Genomic DNA, 20,340 nt, shown 5'->3' on the forward strand with positions numbered 1-20,340 from the left:
AGAGAGAGAGAGCTGCCCGTCTCTCCATCACTACAGGCCAGAACAGAGAGAGAGCTGCCCGTCTCTCCATCACTACAGGCCAGAACAGAGAGAGAGAGCTGCCCGTCTCTCCATCACTACAGAGGGAGAGAGCTGCCTGTCTCTCCATCACTACAGGCCAGAACAGAGAGAGAGAGCTGCCCGTCTCTCCATCACTACAGGGGGAGAGAGCTGCCCGTCTCTCCATCACTACAGGCCAGAACAGAGAGAGAGAGCTGCCCGTCTCTCCATCACTACAGGGGGAGAGAGCTGCCCGTCTCTCCATCACTACAGGGGGAGAGAGCTGCCCGTCTCTCCATCACTACAGGCCAGAACAGAGAGAGAGAGCTGCCCGTCTCTCCATCACTACAGGGGGAGAGAGCTGCCCGTCTCTCCATCACTACAGGCCAGAACAGAGAGAGAGAGCTGCCTGTCTCTCCATCACTACAGGCCAGAACAGAGAGAGAGAGCTGCCCGTCTCTCCATCACTACAGGCCAGAACAGAGAGAGAGAGCTGCCCGTCTCTCCATCACTACAGGGGGAGAGAGCTGCCTGTCTCTCCACCACTACAGGTCAGAACAGAGAGAGAGAGCTGCCCGTCTCTCCATCACTACAGGCCAGAACAGAGGGAGAGAGCTGCCTGTCTCTCCATCACTACAGGGGGAGAGAGCTGCCCGTCTCTCCATCACCACAGGCCAGAACAGAGAGAGAGAGCTGCCCGTCTCTCCATCACTACAGGCCAGCACAGAGAGAGAGTGCAGCAGTCATATCTACTGAGCATCCACTGTCAGCTCTAGAGAGTTTCCTTTGTGTTCTTACATGTCCCATTGATGAGGGAGGACTGCAGATAATTCATGATGCAGTTTGGTGAGACTGTGGCTTGCAGACCGTTCTCATACATAGTCATGTAGGTCCCAGACACTGTGCACAAACAGACAAAACAAAAGCCTTGTGCACTTTACGACCTGGGCTGCCTGCCTGCCTGTCTGTCTGGCTGCCTGTCTGTCTGGCTGCCTGTCTGTCTGGCTGCCTGTCTGGGAACCCCTCTCCTCCTCCAGCCTCTGCAGTGCCCAGTGAAGATGGATGGAACTAGAAGCAGCATCTGAAGAGTCCAGTCAGCTCCTCTGATCAGCGCAACCTGCCGGGTCACAGAGCTTGGAGAGCACCAGGATGGTACATCCCCGCTCCTCTCCCTTCCTCTTCTCTCTAAGCCAAAGTACCTCCAGGCACAAATATATCCTCTCCCTTTAAGCCGGGGCCCTTGCTGAGCAGCTGGGAGCTGGAGCAGATGCATTGGAGCTACTTTGTAAACTGGATGACCCTTTGGGAAAGGAAACCAGGAGACAGCTGTCACCGCCACCACAGAAAGGTCAGTAGCGTTCAACACAGACGCAAACAGCCAAAGGAGTCTGTTTTACCACTGGGTCAGAGTGAGATGGAAACATGGTCGTCAAGCCAACAAGACATGAAGAAAAAAATCTATCAAATAAACTGCTAAAATAATACAAAAACATGAATAGTGATGAGACTAATGCTGTGGAACGAACGACACACACAAATAAAACTCAACAAAACAAACACGGATAGTTTTACTCTCTGAATGAACTCAAGTAGGCCATTGATAACTTTTCACACAAACAACTACAGATTCAACAGAGTGTGAACTTGAATGTTCCTCCCCCTGTACCTGAACAGAGGAAGAGGAGGGCTGTCTCTGTCAGTATAAGGAGAAGAGCAGCTTCGGCTTGCATAGAAAGCCCAGAGTGGTGGAGAGGGATGGAGACAATGAAAACCAGTCGCTCCCCTTTCAGTCACCCCTCCTCTGGCCCAAACAACGACCCCCCCCACCCCACCAACAACAACAAAACTGAACGAAATAAAATGGGTCCATTGCAAAGAATGTTTTAAAATGTCCTCCGGGTCAGTGGGTAGTTTGGTGGATGGATGAAACAAGTCAAGCTGCAACCCTATTACTCTAAGGCTCAGGGTCAGCCATCAATCCTATAGGTCCATATCTCTATGTAGTGATTTCAAACGTAATCCAGTATGTTTCTGATCGACCCCCTCTCCCATCTGCACTCTCCACTTCCAATATGGCTGTCCGTGTGATAAGGCCTCACTCCATGAGAACGCGTCAGCCACGTCAGGCCGCTCCTCAGACCTTTTAGTCCATCACGTGAGCGGTGCAAAGGAGTGACCGGCTGGCCGGCCAGAGGGGGCTCGGCGAGCCCTCAACCCAGCCACGGGAAGCCTTGCCGTAGGGTGGCCATCCCACTCGCGGAGGGAGGAGGAAGCAGAACATCCGGAACAACCAGGAAGAAACAAAAAAATACACCAAACACCATTGAACTGATGTCTTAAAATGAGCTCTGCAGCAGGCTTCTTCGTGTGATCCCGTCACATGGCTACAAGCAAGGTCGAGGTCTGCCAATCAGGTCTCTCTGTGGGGGAAAAAAGAGATGGGGAGAGTTATATGACAGCAATGCTAAGAATTTAACATCCACATTCAACAAGATGATTGGCCTGTAACTAGCATGAATTAAACAAACCTACATTGTAGTTAGGCCCTACAGATAAATCGCACATACTGTATACACTGACACTTTCAATGAAATGTAGTTGATGTTGGTTCATATGTTGTCCAGCAGAGGGCATCATAGACTGCAGTGTCGTCAAACAACCAGAAATCCTTCTAGTAGTCAGACAGAAGCGTTTATTTTATACAAAAGTATGTGGACACCCCTTCAAATTAGTGCATTCAGCTATTTCAGTTACATTCATTACAGACAGGTGTATACAATTGAGCACACAGCCATGCCATCTCCAAAGACAAACATTGGCAGTAGAATGGGCCTTACTGAAGAGCTCAGTGACTTTCAACGTCGCACCGTCATAGGATGCCACCTTTCCAACAAGTCAGTTAGTCAAATTTCTGCCCTGCTAGAGCTGCCCCTGGAAGTGCTGTTGCAACACTCACTACCGAGATCCAAACTGCCTCTGGAAGCAACGACAGCACAAGAACTGTTCGTCGGGAGCTTCATGAAATGGGTTTCCATCACAAGACTGCTGAGGGGAGGGACGGCTCATAAAAATGGTCGGAATGGAGCTAATGGAATGGCATCAAACGCCTAGAAACCATGGAAACCATGCGTTTTGATGTATTTGATACCATTCCACCTACTCTTGCTCCAGCCGTTACCACGAGCCAGTTCTCCCCAATAAAAGGTACCACCGACTTCCTGTGGTTTCCATGGCTGAGCAGCCGCACACAAGCCTAAGATCACCATGCGCAATGCCAAGCGTCGGCTGGAGTGGTGTAAAGCTTGCCACCATTGGACTCTGGAGCAGTGGAAACTCGTTCTCTGGGGTGATGAATCACGCTTCACCATCTGGCAGTCCGACAGACGAATCTGGGTTTGGCGGATTCCAGGAGAACGCTACCTTCTTGAATGCATAGTGCCAACTGTAAACTTTGGTGGAGGAGGAATAACGGCCTAGGGCTGTTTTTCATGGTTAGGGCTAGGCCCCTTAGTTCCAGTGAAGGAAATCTTAACGCTACAGCATACAATGATATTCTAGACGATTTTGTCCTTTGGGGACCAGTTTGGGGAAGTCCCTTTCCTGTTTCAGCATGACAATGCCCCCCGTGCACAAAGCGAGACAAAGAGAGGTCCGTATAGAAATGGTTTGTCAAGATCGGTGTGGAAGAACTTGACTGGCCTGCACAGAGCCCTTACCTCAACCCCATCGAACACCTTTGGGATGAATTGGAACGTCGACTGCGAGCCAGGCCTAATCACCCAACATCAGTACCTGACCTCACTAATGCTCTTGTGGCTGAATGGAAGCAAGTCCCCTCAGCCATGTTCCAACATCTAGTGGAAAGTCTTCCCAGAAGAGTGGAGGCTGTTATAGCAGCAAAAAGGGAGGGACCAACTCTATATAAATGCCCTCGATTTTGGATTGAGATGTTTGACGAGCAGGTGTCCACATAGTTTTGTGGTGTAGCCATGTAGTGTAGCTATATTGGCACTATTCTGGATTAAAGAGCATGTTTAAACATCAGGAAGAAACGTGTGTGTGTGTGTGTGTGTGAGCAGGGTCAGTTTGTCCATTTGTTGGAGGATCTGGTTCCTCCTTACCATTCTCATCTCCGTGCGGGGGGGTACATGGAGGGGGAGGAGGCTTGTTGACTGGCAACTATGGCTGATGAAGAGAGACCTGTGAAGGAAGAGCCACTCGTTAGATACACCTCCATATATTCAGAACTCCAGATTTAGTCAATACACTGAGTTACGGATGATATTTTCTTATTGTTTTCTTTTCTGTAATACCTTAGGTAGGAGAAAAAGGTCTTACAAAGTTATATCATTTTACAGTTAGGTGATTGCCATAGAAAAGCGTTCTATTGGAGCAGCTAGCCAACGCTGAAGGCTGAGATGTGTCCTTGTGAGTTCTATTGGAGCAGCTAGCCAACGCTGAAGGCTGAGATGTGTCCTTGTGAGTTCTATTGGAGCAGCTAGCCAACGCTGAAGGCTGAGATGTGTCCTTGTGAGTTCTATTGGAGCAGCTAGCCAACGCTGAAGGCTGAGATGTGTCCTTGTGCTTGTTTGTGGGCGGGCGTCCAGCCATCACTTACCTGTGGCGTAGGACAGGTCATACTGCCCCGAGAGCAGCGGGTAGCCCAGGTGGTGATGGGAAGGCATGATGCGCTGCGAGGGAGAGGAACGCGGCCGGTCCATGTCTCGCTCGCGCTCGGCCACAGAGCGCTCCCGTTCCCGGTCATGCGAGGAGGTCTTGTCGCTGACCGTGGGCGACTTGCTCTTGTACTGGCTGGCGTGCTGGTGAAGGATGTCCAGGGCCTTGGCCTCGGAGGACGACTTGCCACTGACCGTGGGGCTGGCCCGCATCGCCTTCTCGCCGCCTTCCTCGCCCGGCCCCATCTTACTGCCATAGGGGGAGAAGGAGTAGTAGGACCCTGTCGGTGAGAGAGGAGGTTAAACACCATGACACTGGAGTCATTAAGTGTTCCCTTTTACAATCAAAGAAACCTGAAAATTAATGCATATCAGGGTTCATTCATTATTTATTTGATTTTTTCAATTTTGTTCATCATCACAATACAGATTTTAACAATCCAATGGCAGAGCTGTATGTACAGTGCATTCGGAAATACTTCTATAAATAAGGTACTTGTTTTTTTATTTTGAATACATTTGCAAAAAAATTCAAATAACCTGTTTTCGCTTTGTCATTATGGGGTATTGTGTGCAGATTGATGATGGAAAAAAAGCCATTTAATCCATTTTAGAATAAGGCTAACGTAACAAAATGTGGAAAAAGGGAAGGGGTCTGAATACTTTCTGAATGCACTGTATCCTGTAAGCAGTGGCATTAACTCTTACCAGGGTAGTTCTGCATCATGACTGATGGCATCCCGCGGTAGCCCGGGTGGCTGGGGTCATAGCCCTGGCCGTAGGCGTAGGCTCCATGCATGTAAGGCATGTAGCCTTGGTGCTGGGCCATGGGAGAGGAGAACTGCATGTGGCCAGCGGTGGCCCTTGGGTCCTTTCCCACCCCCCGGTGTTCCTCCAAAGCCAAAGACAACCGGGGCTCAACCCCCTCTTTGCTCTCCTCCTTCGGGGTTGCGTCTTTGGGCCGAGCCCTCTCTTCCCTGCCCTCCTTGCCCTTTCGGTCTCTGTCTCGTTCCCGGTCTCTGTTGTCTCTGTCCCGCTCTCCTCGGTCTCTGTCTCTTTCCCTGTGGCGCTCCACGTCCTGTGGTTTCTGAGCCTCAGGGTATTTGCTGGGGTAGAGGTAAGGCCACAGCCGCGAGTCAGGCTCCTGAAAACAACACAAAACATCTCATTACAGACGTCTCATCAGTTGTGCCCTACAAAAATTAACCTTCACTTAAACATTTCCCAGAATACACAAACCAGCATGCACTTCTACTCAGTTTTATAGTGATCATTTGACATACATTTGTCTAACATCCAATCACAACCGTGTCAGGTTACCTGTCTGTACCACATGGCCTGTTCCATGGCCGAGGGCCTGCCGGACTCCATGCCCGCCTTGGGTTCATCCCCCTTCCCGTGGTGCCCTCCTTCACTCAGCTTCATCTTCAGCCCCTCAGCCTGCTGGGCCGGCGCCTTGGCGTCCTCCCCCTTGGGCATGATGACCGATGACTTGGTCTGCTCCGAGGAGGACGAGGGCTCTTTGGGCGGCTTGCCCTGGGGCGGCCCGCCTTTGCCCAGATCTGTGACACTGGGAGCCTTGGAGAGGGTGGGGGGCACCAAAGCCTTCTGCTTCCATTCCTCACCCCGCTCCTTCCCTGAGGAGCCCTCTCGCTCTCGCTCCTTTCCAGCAGCGTCTGATTTCTTCTCGGCGGCGCGGTGCTGCTCGGCTACCACCTGCCTCTGCCGCTCATCGTACTGCTGTCGGTAGGCCGGGTTGGTGTTCAGCAGGTGGTTGTGGTAGGCCTGGTCCGGGTGGTAGGCGTACGGGGGGACGTAGGCATACTGGTTGTAGTAGAGAGGCTGCATATACATGTTGGAGCGCTGCTGGATGACCGAGGCCTGTTGCTGCTGCTGTTGCCCCGGTCCAGAGGCACCTATCTCGGGCTTACGCTCCTCTTGCTGCTCCTGCTTGACCTTACGCTCCTCCTGCTGCTCCTGCTTGACCTTACGCTCCTCCTGCTCCTCTTTTTTCACCTTGACCTGGGCCCCCTCCTGTTGCGTGCCCCCCGTGGCCAATACCCCCGGGCTAGGGTTAGGGTTGGCGTAGTTTGGGGAGTAGTAATTCTCGTAGCCGGGATAGTAGGGGGACTCCTTGCTGGCTGTTTGGGTGGGGAACAGGGCCTTCTTGGCCCCCTCTCGGGTGGCCTGCTCCTCGGACTTGACTCCCTTGACGCCCTCCACCCGGCCCTCGCCGTCCTCGCCCGCATCCGATATGTCAGAGTAGGCCGGGCTGTTGGTCTTCACCGAGGAGTTGTCGGCTCCGTTCTGTGTGACCACATGGAGTGGGGTGAGGGGCTGGGCCATGCCACCAGCCTCTATCCTGCTGGCCACGCCGATGGAGGGACTGGGAGCGTTGTCGGTGAAGCTGTAGATCTTGTCCGCCTCGGCCTTGATGCTGGCCAGCCGGCTCTGGTGGGGGTCTGATGAGCCGTTCAGCAGCCCGTCGCCTTTGCTCCCCGGGTCCGAAGATTCAGAGTACGGGCTCTTGCCTTCCTCTGGCTTTCCCCCTTTCCCTTTGGGGCTATCTCCCTCCTTTCCTGCCTCCTTCTTCTTCTTGTCTTTCTTCTTCTTGTCCTTGGAGCCGCTCAGCGCTGGGTTCACAGACGAGGGGTCTCCCAGGGCCGAGGGCTTGGGCTGGATCGCTTTCAGCTGAGGGCTCTTGGGGATAGACTGAACTGCTGAACCAATGGCAGGGGTGGAGCCAGGGCTGGCTGCAGGGAAGCCGCCTGCCGTCTGTAGGGAGTAGAGCTGCTGAGGTGGTATGGTCGGGGCGATGGGCCGCGTTGATTTCATGCCCTTCTGGGCCAGCTTATCTGCCTTGGAGCCGCTACCCGTCTTCTTGGCCTTGTCCTTCTTGTCGTCCATGCCGTCGTTGCTGGCCTCGTCCGTTAGGCAGGGCCCGTCCTCACAGCCATCCATGGGCATGCCCCCTGCCTCTAGATCGACCTCGCAGGGCTTCTTTTTACCCTGCTTGGAGCCAAACTTACCCGAGGAGGGCGACGGAGTCTGGGCCTCAAAGCCCCTACCCTTGGGCGTGACTGAGCGGGCCGGTGACAAGCAGCCCTTTTGAGAGATGGAGGCCCCATTGCAGCTGCTCGGATCGGGGTGGAGCGTAGAGTCCTCCCCGTACTCACTGTCCCCGTCCATGTCCAGCTTGATGTCATCATCATTGTGGGCACGGGCCTGGTGGTACTTGAGGCCATTAATGTGCTTGTACTTCTTGTTGCAGTTGGGGTGCGGGCAGTCAATGAGCACCGGCGAAGGGCAGTTGCGGTCGAGTTGCTGCGGGGGCAGTGGCTCCATCTTTATGCTGGGTTTGCCAGGGAGGACGGCGTGAGGTGGCTGGGGCACTCCTCCAGGGCCGCTGTTGGAGTTGGTGCGCATGCGTTTGCTGCCCTTGGTGTCCTCCGAGCTGGAGTTGGGCTCCATGTCTGAAGCGGGCTTGTTCTTGCGCTTGTTAGCTGACGAAGGGCTGGCTTTGATGTCTTCTGTGTTGCTGTTGGGCGGCGTGCCCCGCCGGCCCTTGCTGCTGCTGTTGGCGGCGCGCGTCTTGCTGGTGCCGCTGCCCTTGTTGTCTGACGAGTTGCTATTCTCGTTGACGGGTGTGTTTCCATTAGGCCTTATCCTCTTTCCCCGGCCCCGGCCGTTCCTCATCTCCAAGTCACTGGTGGGAGACTCACAGAACCTGGAGGAAAACCAAAGCCAGAGAATTAAACCTATCTGCCATTAATACCCCACCACAATAACAGAGCCTCAAACCAGTGAACTCACTGCCCTCATCAATCCCCACCACAATAACAGAGCCTCAAACCAGTGAACTCACTGCCCTCATCACTCCCACCACAATAACAGAGCCTCAAACCAGTGAACTCACTGCCCTCACCAATCCCCACCACAATAACAGAGCCTCAAACCAGTGAACTCACTGCCCTCATCAATCCCCACCACAATAACAGAGCATCAAACCAGTGAACTCACTGCCCTCACCAAACCCCACCACAATAACAGAGCCTCAAACCAGTGAACTCACTGCCCTCATCAATCCCCACCACAATAACAGAGCATCAAACCAGTGAACTCACTGCCCTCACCAAACCCCACCACAATAACAGAGCCTCAAACCAGTGAACTCACTGCCCTCACCAAACCCCACCACAATATCAGAGCCTCAAACCAGTGAACTCACTGCCCTCATCAATCCCCACCACAATAACAGAGCCTCAAACCAGTGAACTCACTGCCCTCACCAAACCCCACCACAATAACAGAGCATCAAACCAGTGAACTCACTGCCCTCATCAATCCCCACCAACAGCCAACAGACAGAAGCTAGATATTAAAACAATACTAACTAAATCTGGTGAACCACTCAACGGAGCTCTCACAATCCTGTTGCTATTCTCAGTCTCTGAATCATCACCACTCCGAGGAGGGCTAGTACTAGCGGCCCTGGGAGAGGACCTGGACCCGAGACAGATTCTGATCCTCTCGTTATCCCCCAATCTCGACAGCCCAGTGTGTTCTGACAGATCGCCAAGTGCCACGGCGCTTGACAGGATTAGACAACGCTGATCAGATAGGAGATAACATCCTGCTTTTACACAACAGCCAACAGGGGGTAGAGAGAGAGAGGTAACGAGAGAGAGAGAGGTAACGAGAGAGAGAGAGAGAGAGAGAGAGGTAACGAGAGAGAGAGAGAGAGAGGTAACGAGAGAGAGAGAGAGAGGTAACGAGAGAGAGAGGTAACGAGAGAGAGAGAGAGAGGTAACGAGAGAGAGAGAGGTAACGAGAGAGAGAGAGAGAGAGGTAACGAGAGAGAGAGAGAGAGAGAGAGAGAGGTAACGAGAGAGAGAGAGAGAGAGAGAGAGAGAGAGAGAGAGAGAGCACAGCCTTGCCATTGAAAAGGGTAGACACAGGAAAACCTGGCTCCCTGTAGAGGAAAGGCTGTGCAACCTCTGCACAACAGCAGAACCTGAGACGGAGCTGCATTTCCTGACAAAATGTAAAAAATATAAAACAATTAGAGAGTGTCATTTTCCCAAATTTGAAACCCTTATTCAAGGTTTCAAAGACCTCTCTGATGAGAGTAGGCTACCCGTCCTGTTGGGGGAGGACGCAGAGAGCTGTGGGTTGGCAGCGCACTACATTGCTGCCTGCCATAAGATGAGGGACAGTGTCTGACAGACCAATCAACCTGCACATGTCCTCTACTGTATGCTTATTGTTATTGTTCAATGTATGGTTATTTTGACCCTTGGTTATTGTTGTTACTGTTGTCCTGTTGACAATTTTGATTCTCATTTTTTATTTATATTGTAAATATCCAAAATAAGCTTTGGCAATATGTACATTGTTACGTCATGCCAATAAAGCAAATTGAATTGAGAGAGCGAGGAAACGAGAGAGAGAGCGAGGAAACGCGAGAGAGAGAGAGGTATCGAGAGAGAGAGAGAGAGAGAGAGAGAGAGAGCGAGCGCGAGGTATCGAGAGAGAGAGAGAGAAATAACGAGAGAGAGACAAAGAGGTGGGCGAGAGAGACATGCTCAACTTGAGCTCCTGATATATTTCATATTTTTTTCTTCTTAAAATGAGATAAACACTCGAATCTAAAAAGAATTCCAGACAAGTGATGAACAACAACTCTATTCAATCAGAATAGAAAAAAAGTAACTTTGCGCCTCAAGTTAAGAAGTTTTGACTCTAGCTAGCTAGCTACACAACAAAGACCTAGCCAGCAGACTAACAAGCTAGCCAGAAGAAACGAGCGAGAACAATCCTAGCAAGGGGAGGTAATACAACTACATCAAAAGACCACACTGAGTGAGTAAACCAAAAAGGAGCACGGACTAACTTTAAAACATATCTTCTGTTTTTTGGTGTGAAGATTTGTCACTCTTTTTGCCGTTTTTTTGAGCTAAATTAGAGCTAGCTAACAACAACAGCAGATAAACAAACTACCATTAAGGAGAGAGAGGACACCACCAGTGACACGCCCTCCCACAAGACAGACTCCACCAGCACCACCCTCACCCCTACTCTCCCCACCCAAAAAGGCACATCCAGCACCTCTCTTCCCACCATAGTGGAGGACACGCCCCAGGAGGAGATCGACCCCTTCAGTGCAGAGCAGGCTCAGGCCCTCCTCACCACCATGGCTGCCATGAGGGATGAGTTCCCCAGACTGGAGGGGGAGGTGGTCCTGCTGAGGGGGAGCGCGAGGAAACAGCAACCAGACCTTAGAGGAGCTCCTAACCAAGGTGTTAACATCAACCAGACCTTAGAGGAGCTCCTAACCAAGGTGTTAACATCAACCAGACCTTAGAGGAGCTCCTAACCAAGGTGTTAACATCAACCAGACCTTAGAGTAGCTCCTAACCAAGGTGTTAACATCAACCAGACCTTAGAGGAGCTCCTAACCAAGGTGTTAACATCAACCAGACATCCTCACCTTAGAGTAGCTCCTAACCAAGGTGTTAACATCAACCAGACCTTAGAGTAGCTCCTAACCAAGGTGTTAACATCAACCAGACCTTAGAGGAGCTCCTAACCAAGGTGTTAACATCAACCAGACATCCTCACCATAGAGGAGCTCCTAACCAAGGTGTTAACATCAACCAGACCTTAGAGGAGCTCCTAACCAAGGTGTTAACATCAACCAGACATCCTCACCTTAGAGGAGCTCCTAACCAAGGTGTTAACATCAACCAGACCTTAGAGTAGCTCCTAACCAAGGTGTTAACATCAACCAGACCTTAGAGGAGCTCCTAACCAAGGTGTTAACATCAACCAGACCTTAGAGTAGCTCCTAACCAAGGTGTTAACATCAACCAGACCTTAGAGGAGCTCCTAACCAAGGTGTTAACATCAACCAGACCTTAGAGGAGCTCCTAACCAAGGTGTTAACATCAACCAGACATCCTCACCATAGAGGAGCTCCTAACCAAGGTGTTAACATCAACCAGACATCCTCACCTTAGAGGAGCTCCTAACCAAGGTGTTAACATCAACCAGACATCCTCACCTTAGAGGAGCTCCTAACCAAGGTGAGGACAGCAGCCTTGCAACACAGCTGAAAGAGGTTCAGCAAGAGAGAGACGGACTCAAGAGAGAGCTGGCTGATCTAACAAAGAAGGTGAGAGAGCTGGCTGATCTAACAAAGAAGGTGCGAGAGCTGGCTGATCGAACAAAGGAGGTGAGAGAGCTGGCTGATCTAACAAAGGAGGTGAGAGAGCTGGCTGATCTAACAAAGAAGGTGAGAGAGCTGGCTGATCTAACAAAGAAGGTGAGAGAGCTGGCTGATCTAACAAAGGAGGTGAGAGAGCTGGCTGATCTAACAAAGGAGGTGAGAGAGCTGGCTGATCTAACAAAGAAGGTGAGAGAGCTGGCTGATCTAACAAAGGAGGTGAGAGAGCTGGCTGATCTAACAAAGGAGGTGAGAGAGCTGGCTGATCTAACAAAGGAGGTGAGAGAGCTGGCTGATCTGACAAAGGAGGTGAGAGAGCTGGCTGATCTAACAAAGGAGGTGAGAGAGCTGGCTGATCTAACAAAGGAGGTGAGAGAGCTGGCTGATCTAACAAAGGAGGTGAGAGAGCTGGCTGATCTAACAAAGAAGGTGAGAGAGCTGGCTGATCTAACAAAGGAGGTGAGAGAGCTCCAAAAAGACAGGCAGAACAGTAATAACGATCTGACCTCACTAAGAGAGGACAGGCTGGAGAGAAAGAGAACAGAGGACAGGCTGCAGGAGAGAAAGAGAACAGAGGACAGGCTGCAGGAGAGAAAGAGAACAGAGGACAGGCTGCAGGAGAGAAAGAGAACAGAGGACAGGCTGCAGGAGAGAAAGAGAACAGAGGACAGGCTGCGGGAGAGAAAGAGAACAGAGGACAGGCTGCAGGAGAGAAAGAGAACAGAGGACAGGCTGCAGGAGAGAAAGAGAACAGAGGACAGGCTGCAGGAGAGAAAGAGAACAGAAGACAGGCTGCAGGAGAGAAAGAGAACAGAGGACAGGCTGCAGGAGAGAAAGAGAACAGAGGACAGACTGCAGGAGAGAAAGAGAACAGAGGACAGGCTGCAGGAGAGAAAGAGAACAGAGGACAGACTGCAGGAGAGAAAGAGAACAGAGGACAGGCTGCAGGAGAGAAAGAGAACAGAGGACAGGCTGCAGGAGAGAAAGAGAACAGAGGACAGGCTGCAGGAGAGAAAGAGAACAGAGGACAGGCTGCAGGAGAGAAAGAGAACAGAGGACAGGCTGCAGGAGAGAAAGAGAACAGAGGACAGGCTGCAGGAGAGAAAGAGAACAGAGGACAGGCTGCAGGAGAGAAAGAGAACAGAGGACAGGCTGCAGGAGAGAAAGAGAACAGAGGACAGGCTGCAGGAGAGAAAGAGAACAGAAGACAGGCTGCAGGAGAGAAAGAGAACAGAGGACAGGCTGCAGGAGAGAAAGAGAACAGAGGACAGACTGCAGGAGAGAAAGAGAACAGAGGACAGGCTGCAGGAGAGAAAGAGAACAGAGGACAGACTGCAGGAGAGAAAGAGAACAGAGGACAGGCTGCAGGAGAGAAAGAGAACAGAGGACAGGCTGCAGGAGAGAAAGAGAACAGAGGACAGGCTGCAGGAGAGAAAGAGAACAGAGGACAGGCTGCAGGAGAGAAAGAGAACAGAGGACAGGCTGCAGGAGAGAAAGAACAGAGGACAGGCTGCAGGAGAGAAAGAGAACAGAAGACAGGCTGCAGGAGAGAAAGAGAACAGAGGACAGGCTGCAGGAGAGAAAGAGAACAGAGGACAGACTGCAGGAGAGAAAGAGAACAGAGGACAGGCTGCAGGAGAGAAAGAGAACAGAGGACAGACTGCAGGAGAGAAAGAGAACAGAGGACAGGCTGCAGGAGAGAAAGAGAACAGAGGACAGGCTGCAGGAGAGAAAGAGAACAGAGGACAGGTTGCAGGAGAGAAAGAGAACAGAGGACAGGCTGCAGGAGAGAAAGAGAACAGGCTGCAGGAGAGAAAGAGAACAGAGGACAGGCTGCAGGAGAGAAAGAGGACAGGCTGCAGGAGAGAAAGAGAACAGAAGACAGGCTGTAGGAGAGAAAGAGAACAGAGGACAGGCTGCAGGAGAGAAAGAGAACAGAGGACAGGCTGCAGGAGAGAAAGAGAACAGAGGACAGGCTGCAGGAGAGAAAGAGAACAGAGGACAGGTTGCAGGAGAGAAAGAGAACAGAGGACAGGCTGCAGGAGAGAAAGAGAACAGAGGACAGGCTGCAGGAGAGAAAGAGAACAGAGGACAGGCTGTAGGAGAGAAAGAGGACAGAGGACAGGCTGCAGGAGAGAAAGAGAACAGAGGACAGGCTGCAGGAGAGAAAGAGAACAGAGGACAGGCTGCAGGAGAGGAAGAGAACAGAGGACAGGCTGCAGGAGAGAAAGAGAACAGAGGACAGGCTGCAGGAGCAGCTAGGTCACCACTCTATGACCTGTTCTAACACAGCAGAGGAGTCCACCCCAACCAGCCAGACCTCCCCAGCCCTGTTCTCACACAGCAGAGGAGTCCACCCCAACCAGCCAGACCTCCCCAGCCCTGTTCTCACACAGCAGAGGAGTCCACCTCAACCAGCCAGACCTCCCCAGCCCTGTTCTAACACAGCAGAGGAGTCCACCTCAACCAGCCAGACCTCCCCAGCCCTGTTCTAACACAGCAGAGGAGTCCACCCCAACCAGCCAGACCTCCCCAGCCCTGTTCTAACACAGCAGAGGAGTCCACCCCAACCAGCCAGACCTCCCCAGCCCTGTTCTAACACAGCAGAGGAGTCCACCCCAACCAGCCAGACCTCCCCAGCCCTGTTCTAACACAGCAGAGGAGTCCACCTCAACCAGCCAGACCTCCCCAGCCCTGTTCTAACACAGCAGAGGAGTCCACCTCAACCAGCCAGACCTCCCCAGCCCTGTTCTCACACAGCAGAGGAGTCCACCCCAACCAGCCAGACCTCCCCAGCCCTGTTCTAACACAGCAGAGGAGTCCACCTCAACCAGCCAGACCTCCCCAGCCCTGTTCTAACACAGCAGAGGAGTCCACCTCAACCAGCCAGACCTCCCCAGCCCTGTTCTCACACAGCAGAGGAGTCCACCCCAACCAGCCAGACCTCCCCAGCCCTGCGTGCTGCTCCCCTCCCTCCAGCCCACAGAACAGCCTCCCACTGACAGCGGCACTGGCACAGACCAGCCACACCCCAGCTCCAACACCCCCCCTCCAGTCCAGAAGAAACACTGGCTCCCATCATCCTGTTGGACTCAAATGGGAAGTTTGTTCAGGAGAAGAAACTTTTCCCTAGACAAAAGGAATAACGTGTGGTGCCCAACAACGCAGAGTGCCATGGAGCTGCTTGATAAGGTCCATCTCGGGTCACCAAGCCACATAATCATACACACCGGAAGCAACGACCAGTGTGCTCAGCAGGAGAGGGTGAAGACTTCACTACGGGGAGTGATTGAGAAGGCCTCCGCAATCTTCCCCAACTCAAGAATCGTGGTGTCAACCCTTCTACAGAGGAAAGACTTCCACCCTGCCACAATCCAAAGAATAAACGCCAGCCTCTCCTGTGCCCTGCGACCCAATGTACACCTGGCCCACCATCCCACCCTCCATCTGGACTGTCCCTATGACCCAATTTACACCTGGCCCACCATCCGGACTGTCCCTATGACCCAATCAACACCTGGCCCACCATCCCACCCTCCATCCGGACTGTCCCTATGACCCAATGTACACCTGGCCCACCATCCCACCCTCCATCTGGACTGTCTCTATGACCCAATGTACACCTGGCCCACCATCCCACCCTCCATCTGGACTGTCTCTATGACCCAATGTACACCTGGCCCACCATCCCACCCTCCATCTGGACTGTCTCTATGACCCAATGTACACCTGGCCCACCATCCCACCCTCCATCTGGACTGTCTCTATGACCCAATCAACACCTGGCCCACCATCCCACCCTCCATCTGGACTGTCTCTATGACCCAATGTACACCTAGCCTACCATCCCACCCTCCATCTGGACTGTCTCTATGACCCAATGTACACCTGGCCCACCATCCCACCCTCCACCTGGACTGTCCCTATGACCCAATCTACACCTGGCCCACCATCCGGACTGTCCCTATGACCCAATCTACACCTGGCCCACCATCCCACCCTCCATCTGGACTGTCCCTATGACCCAATGTACACCTGGCCCACCATCCCACCCTCCATCTGGACTGTCTCTATGACCCAATGTACACCTGGCCCACCATCCCACCCTCCATCTGGACTGTCTCTATGACCCAATGTACACCTGGCCCACCATCCCACCCTCCATCTGGACTGTCTCTATGACCCAATGTACACCTGGCCCACCATCCCACCCTCCATCTGGACTGTCTCTATGACCATGTTCACCTGTACAGGGAGACAGTCCCCATCCTTGTCAAGACTCTCAAGGACGTTACTTTAAACCGCAGCCCGACCTCTCAACCCAGGAACAGCGGAGCAATCTCCACCCCGCCGAGATCACCGAGACAACACCCCGGACCAGCACCCTCGACCACAGCACCACCAACCTCTATGCCCACCACAGGCAGCGCAGACCACCCCAGCCCAGCTTCAGATCCCCCCCCCAGTCCAGCAGGCAGAGCTACGCACAGGCTGTGAGAGAAGCAACTGGCCCAGCCCCCACCAACCAAATGAGTGACATCAAACAAATGCTGACATGCGAAAGGCCGAGGGTCACGGTAAGATGAGCACAAGAACCCCACCCTCCTCACACTACATCCAACCAAGTGGCATGACACATCTTAAATGATAAACAAATCACATTCGCATAAGAGTTAACGTTAACTGAAAAATCCTATTTTAATAGTTCTCGTAGGATTGTGAGTGTTTGTCTCATTTTGAAGGTAAAGAAAAAAACAGTTATGAAATCGTTTTAAGTTGCATGTTGGAATTTACAAGGCTTGAAGTCCTCTGCTTTTGGGCTAAAGAGCAGAAACCCAGACTTCCTGAAAGAAATTGCTGATGTTGATATTGTAGTACTACAGGAAACATGGTGCAGAGGTGATGTTTCCACTGGCTGTCCACTAGGTTATAGGGAGATCGTCCTACCATCCACTACATTAAAAGGAATCACACAGGGCAGAGACTCAGGACAGGACAGAGACTCAGGACAGGGCAGAGACTCAGGAGAGGGCAGAGACTCAGGACAGGGCAGAGACTCAGGACAGGGCAGAGACTCAGGACAGGGCAGAGACTCAGGAGAGGGCAGAGACTCAGGAGAGGGCAGAGACTCAGGAGAGGGCAGAGACTCAGGACAGGGCAGAGACTCAGGACAGGGCAGAGACTCAGGACAGGGCAGAGACTCAGGACAGTGCAGAGACTCAGGACCGGGCAGAGACTCTGGACCGGGCAGAGACTCAGGGGGAATGTTAATATGGTATAAATCTGAACTAATTCATTCATTCGAATTGATCAAAACAGGATCATTCTTTATCTGGTTAAAAATCAACAAGGAGCCTATCTTATCACATAAAAACGTCTTCCTCTGTGCCACATACATCCCCCCCTCAGAGTCACCCTACTTCAATGAAGAGAGATTCTCCATTCTAGAGGGGGAGATGAGTCACTTTCAGGCTCAAGGCAACGTACTGGTCTGTGGAGACCTGAATGGTTGATCAGCAGAAGAACCAGATACTATTAACAGTCCTGGGGATAAACACCTACCAGGAAGCAACAAGCTTTCCCTCCCCACATACCCCCACAGAAACAACTAGGACAAAGTGAAAAGCAAAAATGGAGTACAGCTCGTGCAGCTCTGTGGAACACTGGGTCTGTACATAGTCAATGGTAGGCTAAGATTGGACTCTTTTGGTAGGTACACCTACAGCTCATCCCTTGGCAGCAGCACTGTAGACTACTTCCTCACGGACCTAAACCCAGAGTCTCTCAGAGCGTTCACAGTCAGCCCACTGACCTAAACCCAGAGTCTCTCAGAGCCTTCACAGTCAGCCCACTGACCTAAACCCAGAGTCTCTCAGAGCCTTCACAGTCAGCCCACTGACCTAAACCCAGAGTCTCTCAGAGCCTTCACAGTCAGCCCACTAACATCTCTCTCAGACCACAGTAAAATCCCAGTGAATCTGAGAAGAACCACCCAACCATGAAGCATCACGGCCCAATAAATGACATGGTACTAAACAGGCCTATAGATGGAGTGCAAACAGCACAGACATCTACCAGAAAGCAATTAGTAGCCAACAAATGCAATCTCTCCTGGACAACTGTTTAGCCTTAACATTCTCCTGCAGCAATGAAGGTTTAAATTTGGCCGTTTGGAACATGAACTTTATATTTGACATATTATCCTCCTTGGCTAATCTAAAGAAGCATAAGAGCAAACCAAAAACAATAGATAATGAAAATTGGTTTGATAATGATTGCAAAAATCTAAGAAAGTTATTGAGAAATATATCTAATCAAAAATACAGAGAACCAGACAAGAACAACATTCGCCTTCAATATGGGGAAACACTGAAGCAATACAAACACATCCTAAGAACAAACAGGAACAGCACGTTAGAAATCAGATGGATGGAATTGAGGAATCCATAGAATCAAACCACTTCTGGGAGAATTGGAATAAATGAAACAAACCTCATCAGGAGGAATTGGCTCTCCAAAATGGGGATATGTGGAGAAATCACTTTGCAAACCTCTACAGCAATAAAACAATGAGCCCAGAACAAAAAGATATACAAGAAAATGTACAAATTCTTGAATCAGCAGTCAAAGACTATCAGAATCCTGTGGATAGTCCAATAAGAGAAGAAGAATTATTGGAAAAACTACGCACTCTCCAACCCAACAAGGCCTGTGGTGCTGATGGTATTTTAAATGAAATGATCAAATATACACACCACAAATTCAATTTGGCTATACTCAAACTCTTCAACAGTATCCTCACTGCAGGTATTTTCCCCGATATTTGAAACCAAGGACTGATCACACCAATCTATAAAAATGGAGACAAATTTGACCCAAATAATTAGAGGAATTTACGTTAACAGCAACTTGGGGAAAATTCTCTGCAGTTTATAAATAGCAGACTACATTAAAGGTCAGACTGACCGTTAATCTAAAAAAAACGGAATATAATGATATTGCAAAAAAGGTCCGGAAATCAGGATGACAAGTATAAATTCTATTTGGACACAGTTCTATTAGAACACACCAAAAAGTACACATATCTAGGACTAAATACCAGCAACACAGGTAGCTTTCACATGGCTGTGAACGAGCTGAGAGACAAAGCCAGAAGAGCATTCTATGTCATTAAAAGGAACATTAAAATCAAAATTCCAATTAGAATCTGGCTCAAAATGTTCCAATCAGTTATAGAACCAGTTGCTCTATATGGCAGTGAAGTATGGGGTCCACTGTCTAATAATGAGTTCATCAAAATGGGACAAACCATCTAGTTGAAATACTGCATGCAGAGTTTTGCCAAACTGTATTGTAAGTGCAAAGAAACCTCAAAATAATGCATGTAGATCAGAACTGGGCCAAACCCCTCCTCATTCAAATAGAAAAAAGAGACATCACATTTTACAACCATGTAAAAACAAGTGTCCCCGAAACATTTCATCACACAGCTCTACAATGTCAAGAGATGAAACCAGAGAAGAGTCCCCTCAGCCAGCTGGTTCTGAGGCTCAGTTCACTAACCCAAACCAACCCCATAGAGCCTCAGGACAGCAGTCAGCCAGCTGGTTCTGAGGCTCAGTTCACTAACCCAAACCAACCCCATAGAGCCTCAGGACAGCAGTCAGCCAGCTGGTTCTGAGGCTCAGTTCACTAACCCAAACCAACCCCATAGAGCCTCAGGACAGCAGTCAGCCAGCTGGTTCTGAGGCCCAGTTCACTAACCCAAACCAACCCCATAGAGCCTCAGGACAGCAGTCAGCCAGCTGGTTCTGAGGCCCAGTTCACTAACCCAAACCAACCCCATAGAGCCTCAGGACAGCAGTCAGCCAGCTGGTTCTGAGGCTCAGTTCACTAACCCAAACCAACCCCATAGAGCCTCAGGACAGCAGTCAGCCAGCTGGTTCTGAGGCTCAGTTCACTAACCCAAACCAATCCCATAGAGCCTCAGGACAGCAGTCAGCCAGCTGGTTCTGAGGCCCAGTTCATTAACCCAAACCAACCCCATAGAGCCTCAGGACAGCAGTCAGCCAGCTGGTTCTGAGGCTCAGTTCACTAACCCAAACCAACCCCATAGAGCCTCAGGACAGCAGTCAGCCAGCTGGTTCTGAGGCTCAGTTCACTAACCCAAACCAACCCCATAGAGCCTCAGGACAGCAGTCAGCCAGCTGGTTCTGAGGCTCAGTTCACTAACCCAAACCAACCCCATAGAGCCTCAGGACAGCAGTCAGCCAGCTGGTTCTGAGGCTCAGTTCACTAACCCAAACCAACCCCATAGAGCCTCAGGACAGCAGTCAGCCAGCTGGTTCTGAGGCTCAGTTCACTAACCCAAACCAACCCCATAGAGCCTCAGGACAGCAG

General features: G+C 51.2%; 1 protein-coding gene across 5 annotated transcripts in view; it reads right to left on the bottom strand.

Annotated features, from left to right (window-relative positions):
- Positions 1–578: 578 nt before the first annotated feature.
- The window catches only part of LOC106584692 (zinc finger protein 609), a 215,446-nt gene continuing 195,684 nt past the window's right edge, over positions 579–20,340 (bottom strand). For all 5 annotated transcript variants that reach the window (XM_014170195.2, XM_014170194.2, XM_014170199.2 and 2 more), the window contains 5 exons: positions 6,036–8,442; positions 5,424–5,859; positions 4,658–4,996; positions 4,161–4,239; positions 579–2,459 (listed from right to left, as the gene is read on the bottom strand). In XM_014170195.2, coding sequence (XP_014025670.2) covers positions 4,166–4,239; positions 4,658–4,996; positions 5,424–5,859; positions 6,036–8,442 — 3,256 coding nt within the window. In that variant the 3' untranslated portion in view covers positions 579–2,459; positions 4,161–4,165. The remainder of the gene's footprint in view (positions 2,460–4,160; positions 4,240–4,657; positions 4,997–5,423; positions 5,860–6,035; positions 8,443–20,340) is intronic.

This window comes from Salmo salar, chromosome ssa23 (genome assembly GCF_905237065.1).
Source record: "Salmo salar chromosome ssa23, Ssal_v3.1, whole genome shotgun sequence".
Taxonomy (NCBI): Eukaryota; Metazoa; Chordata; class Actinopteri; order Salmoniformes; family Salmonidae; genus Salmo; species Salmo salar.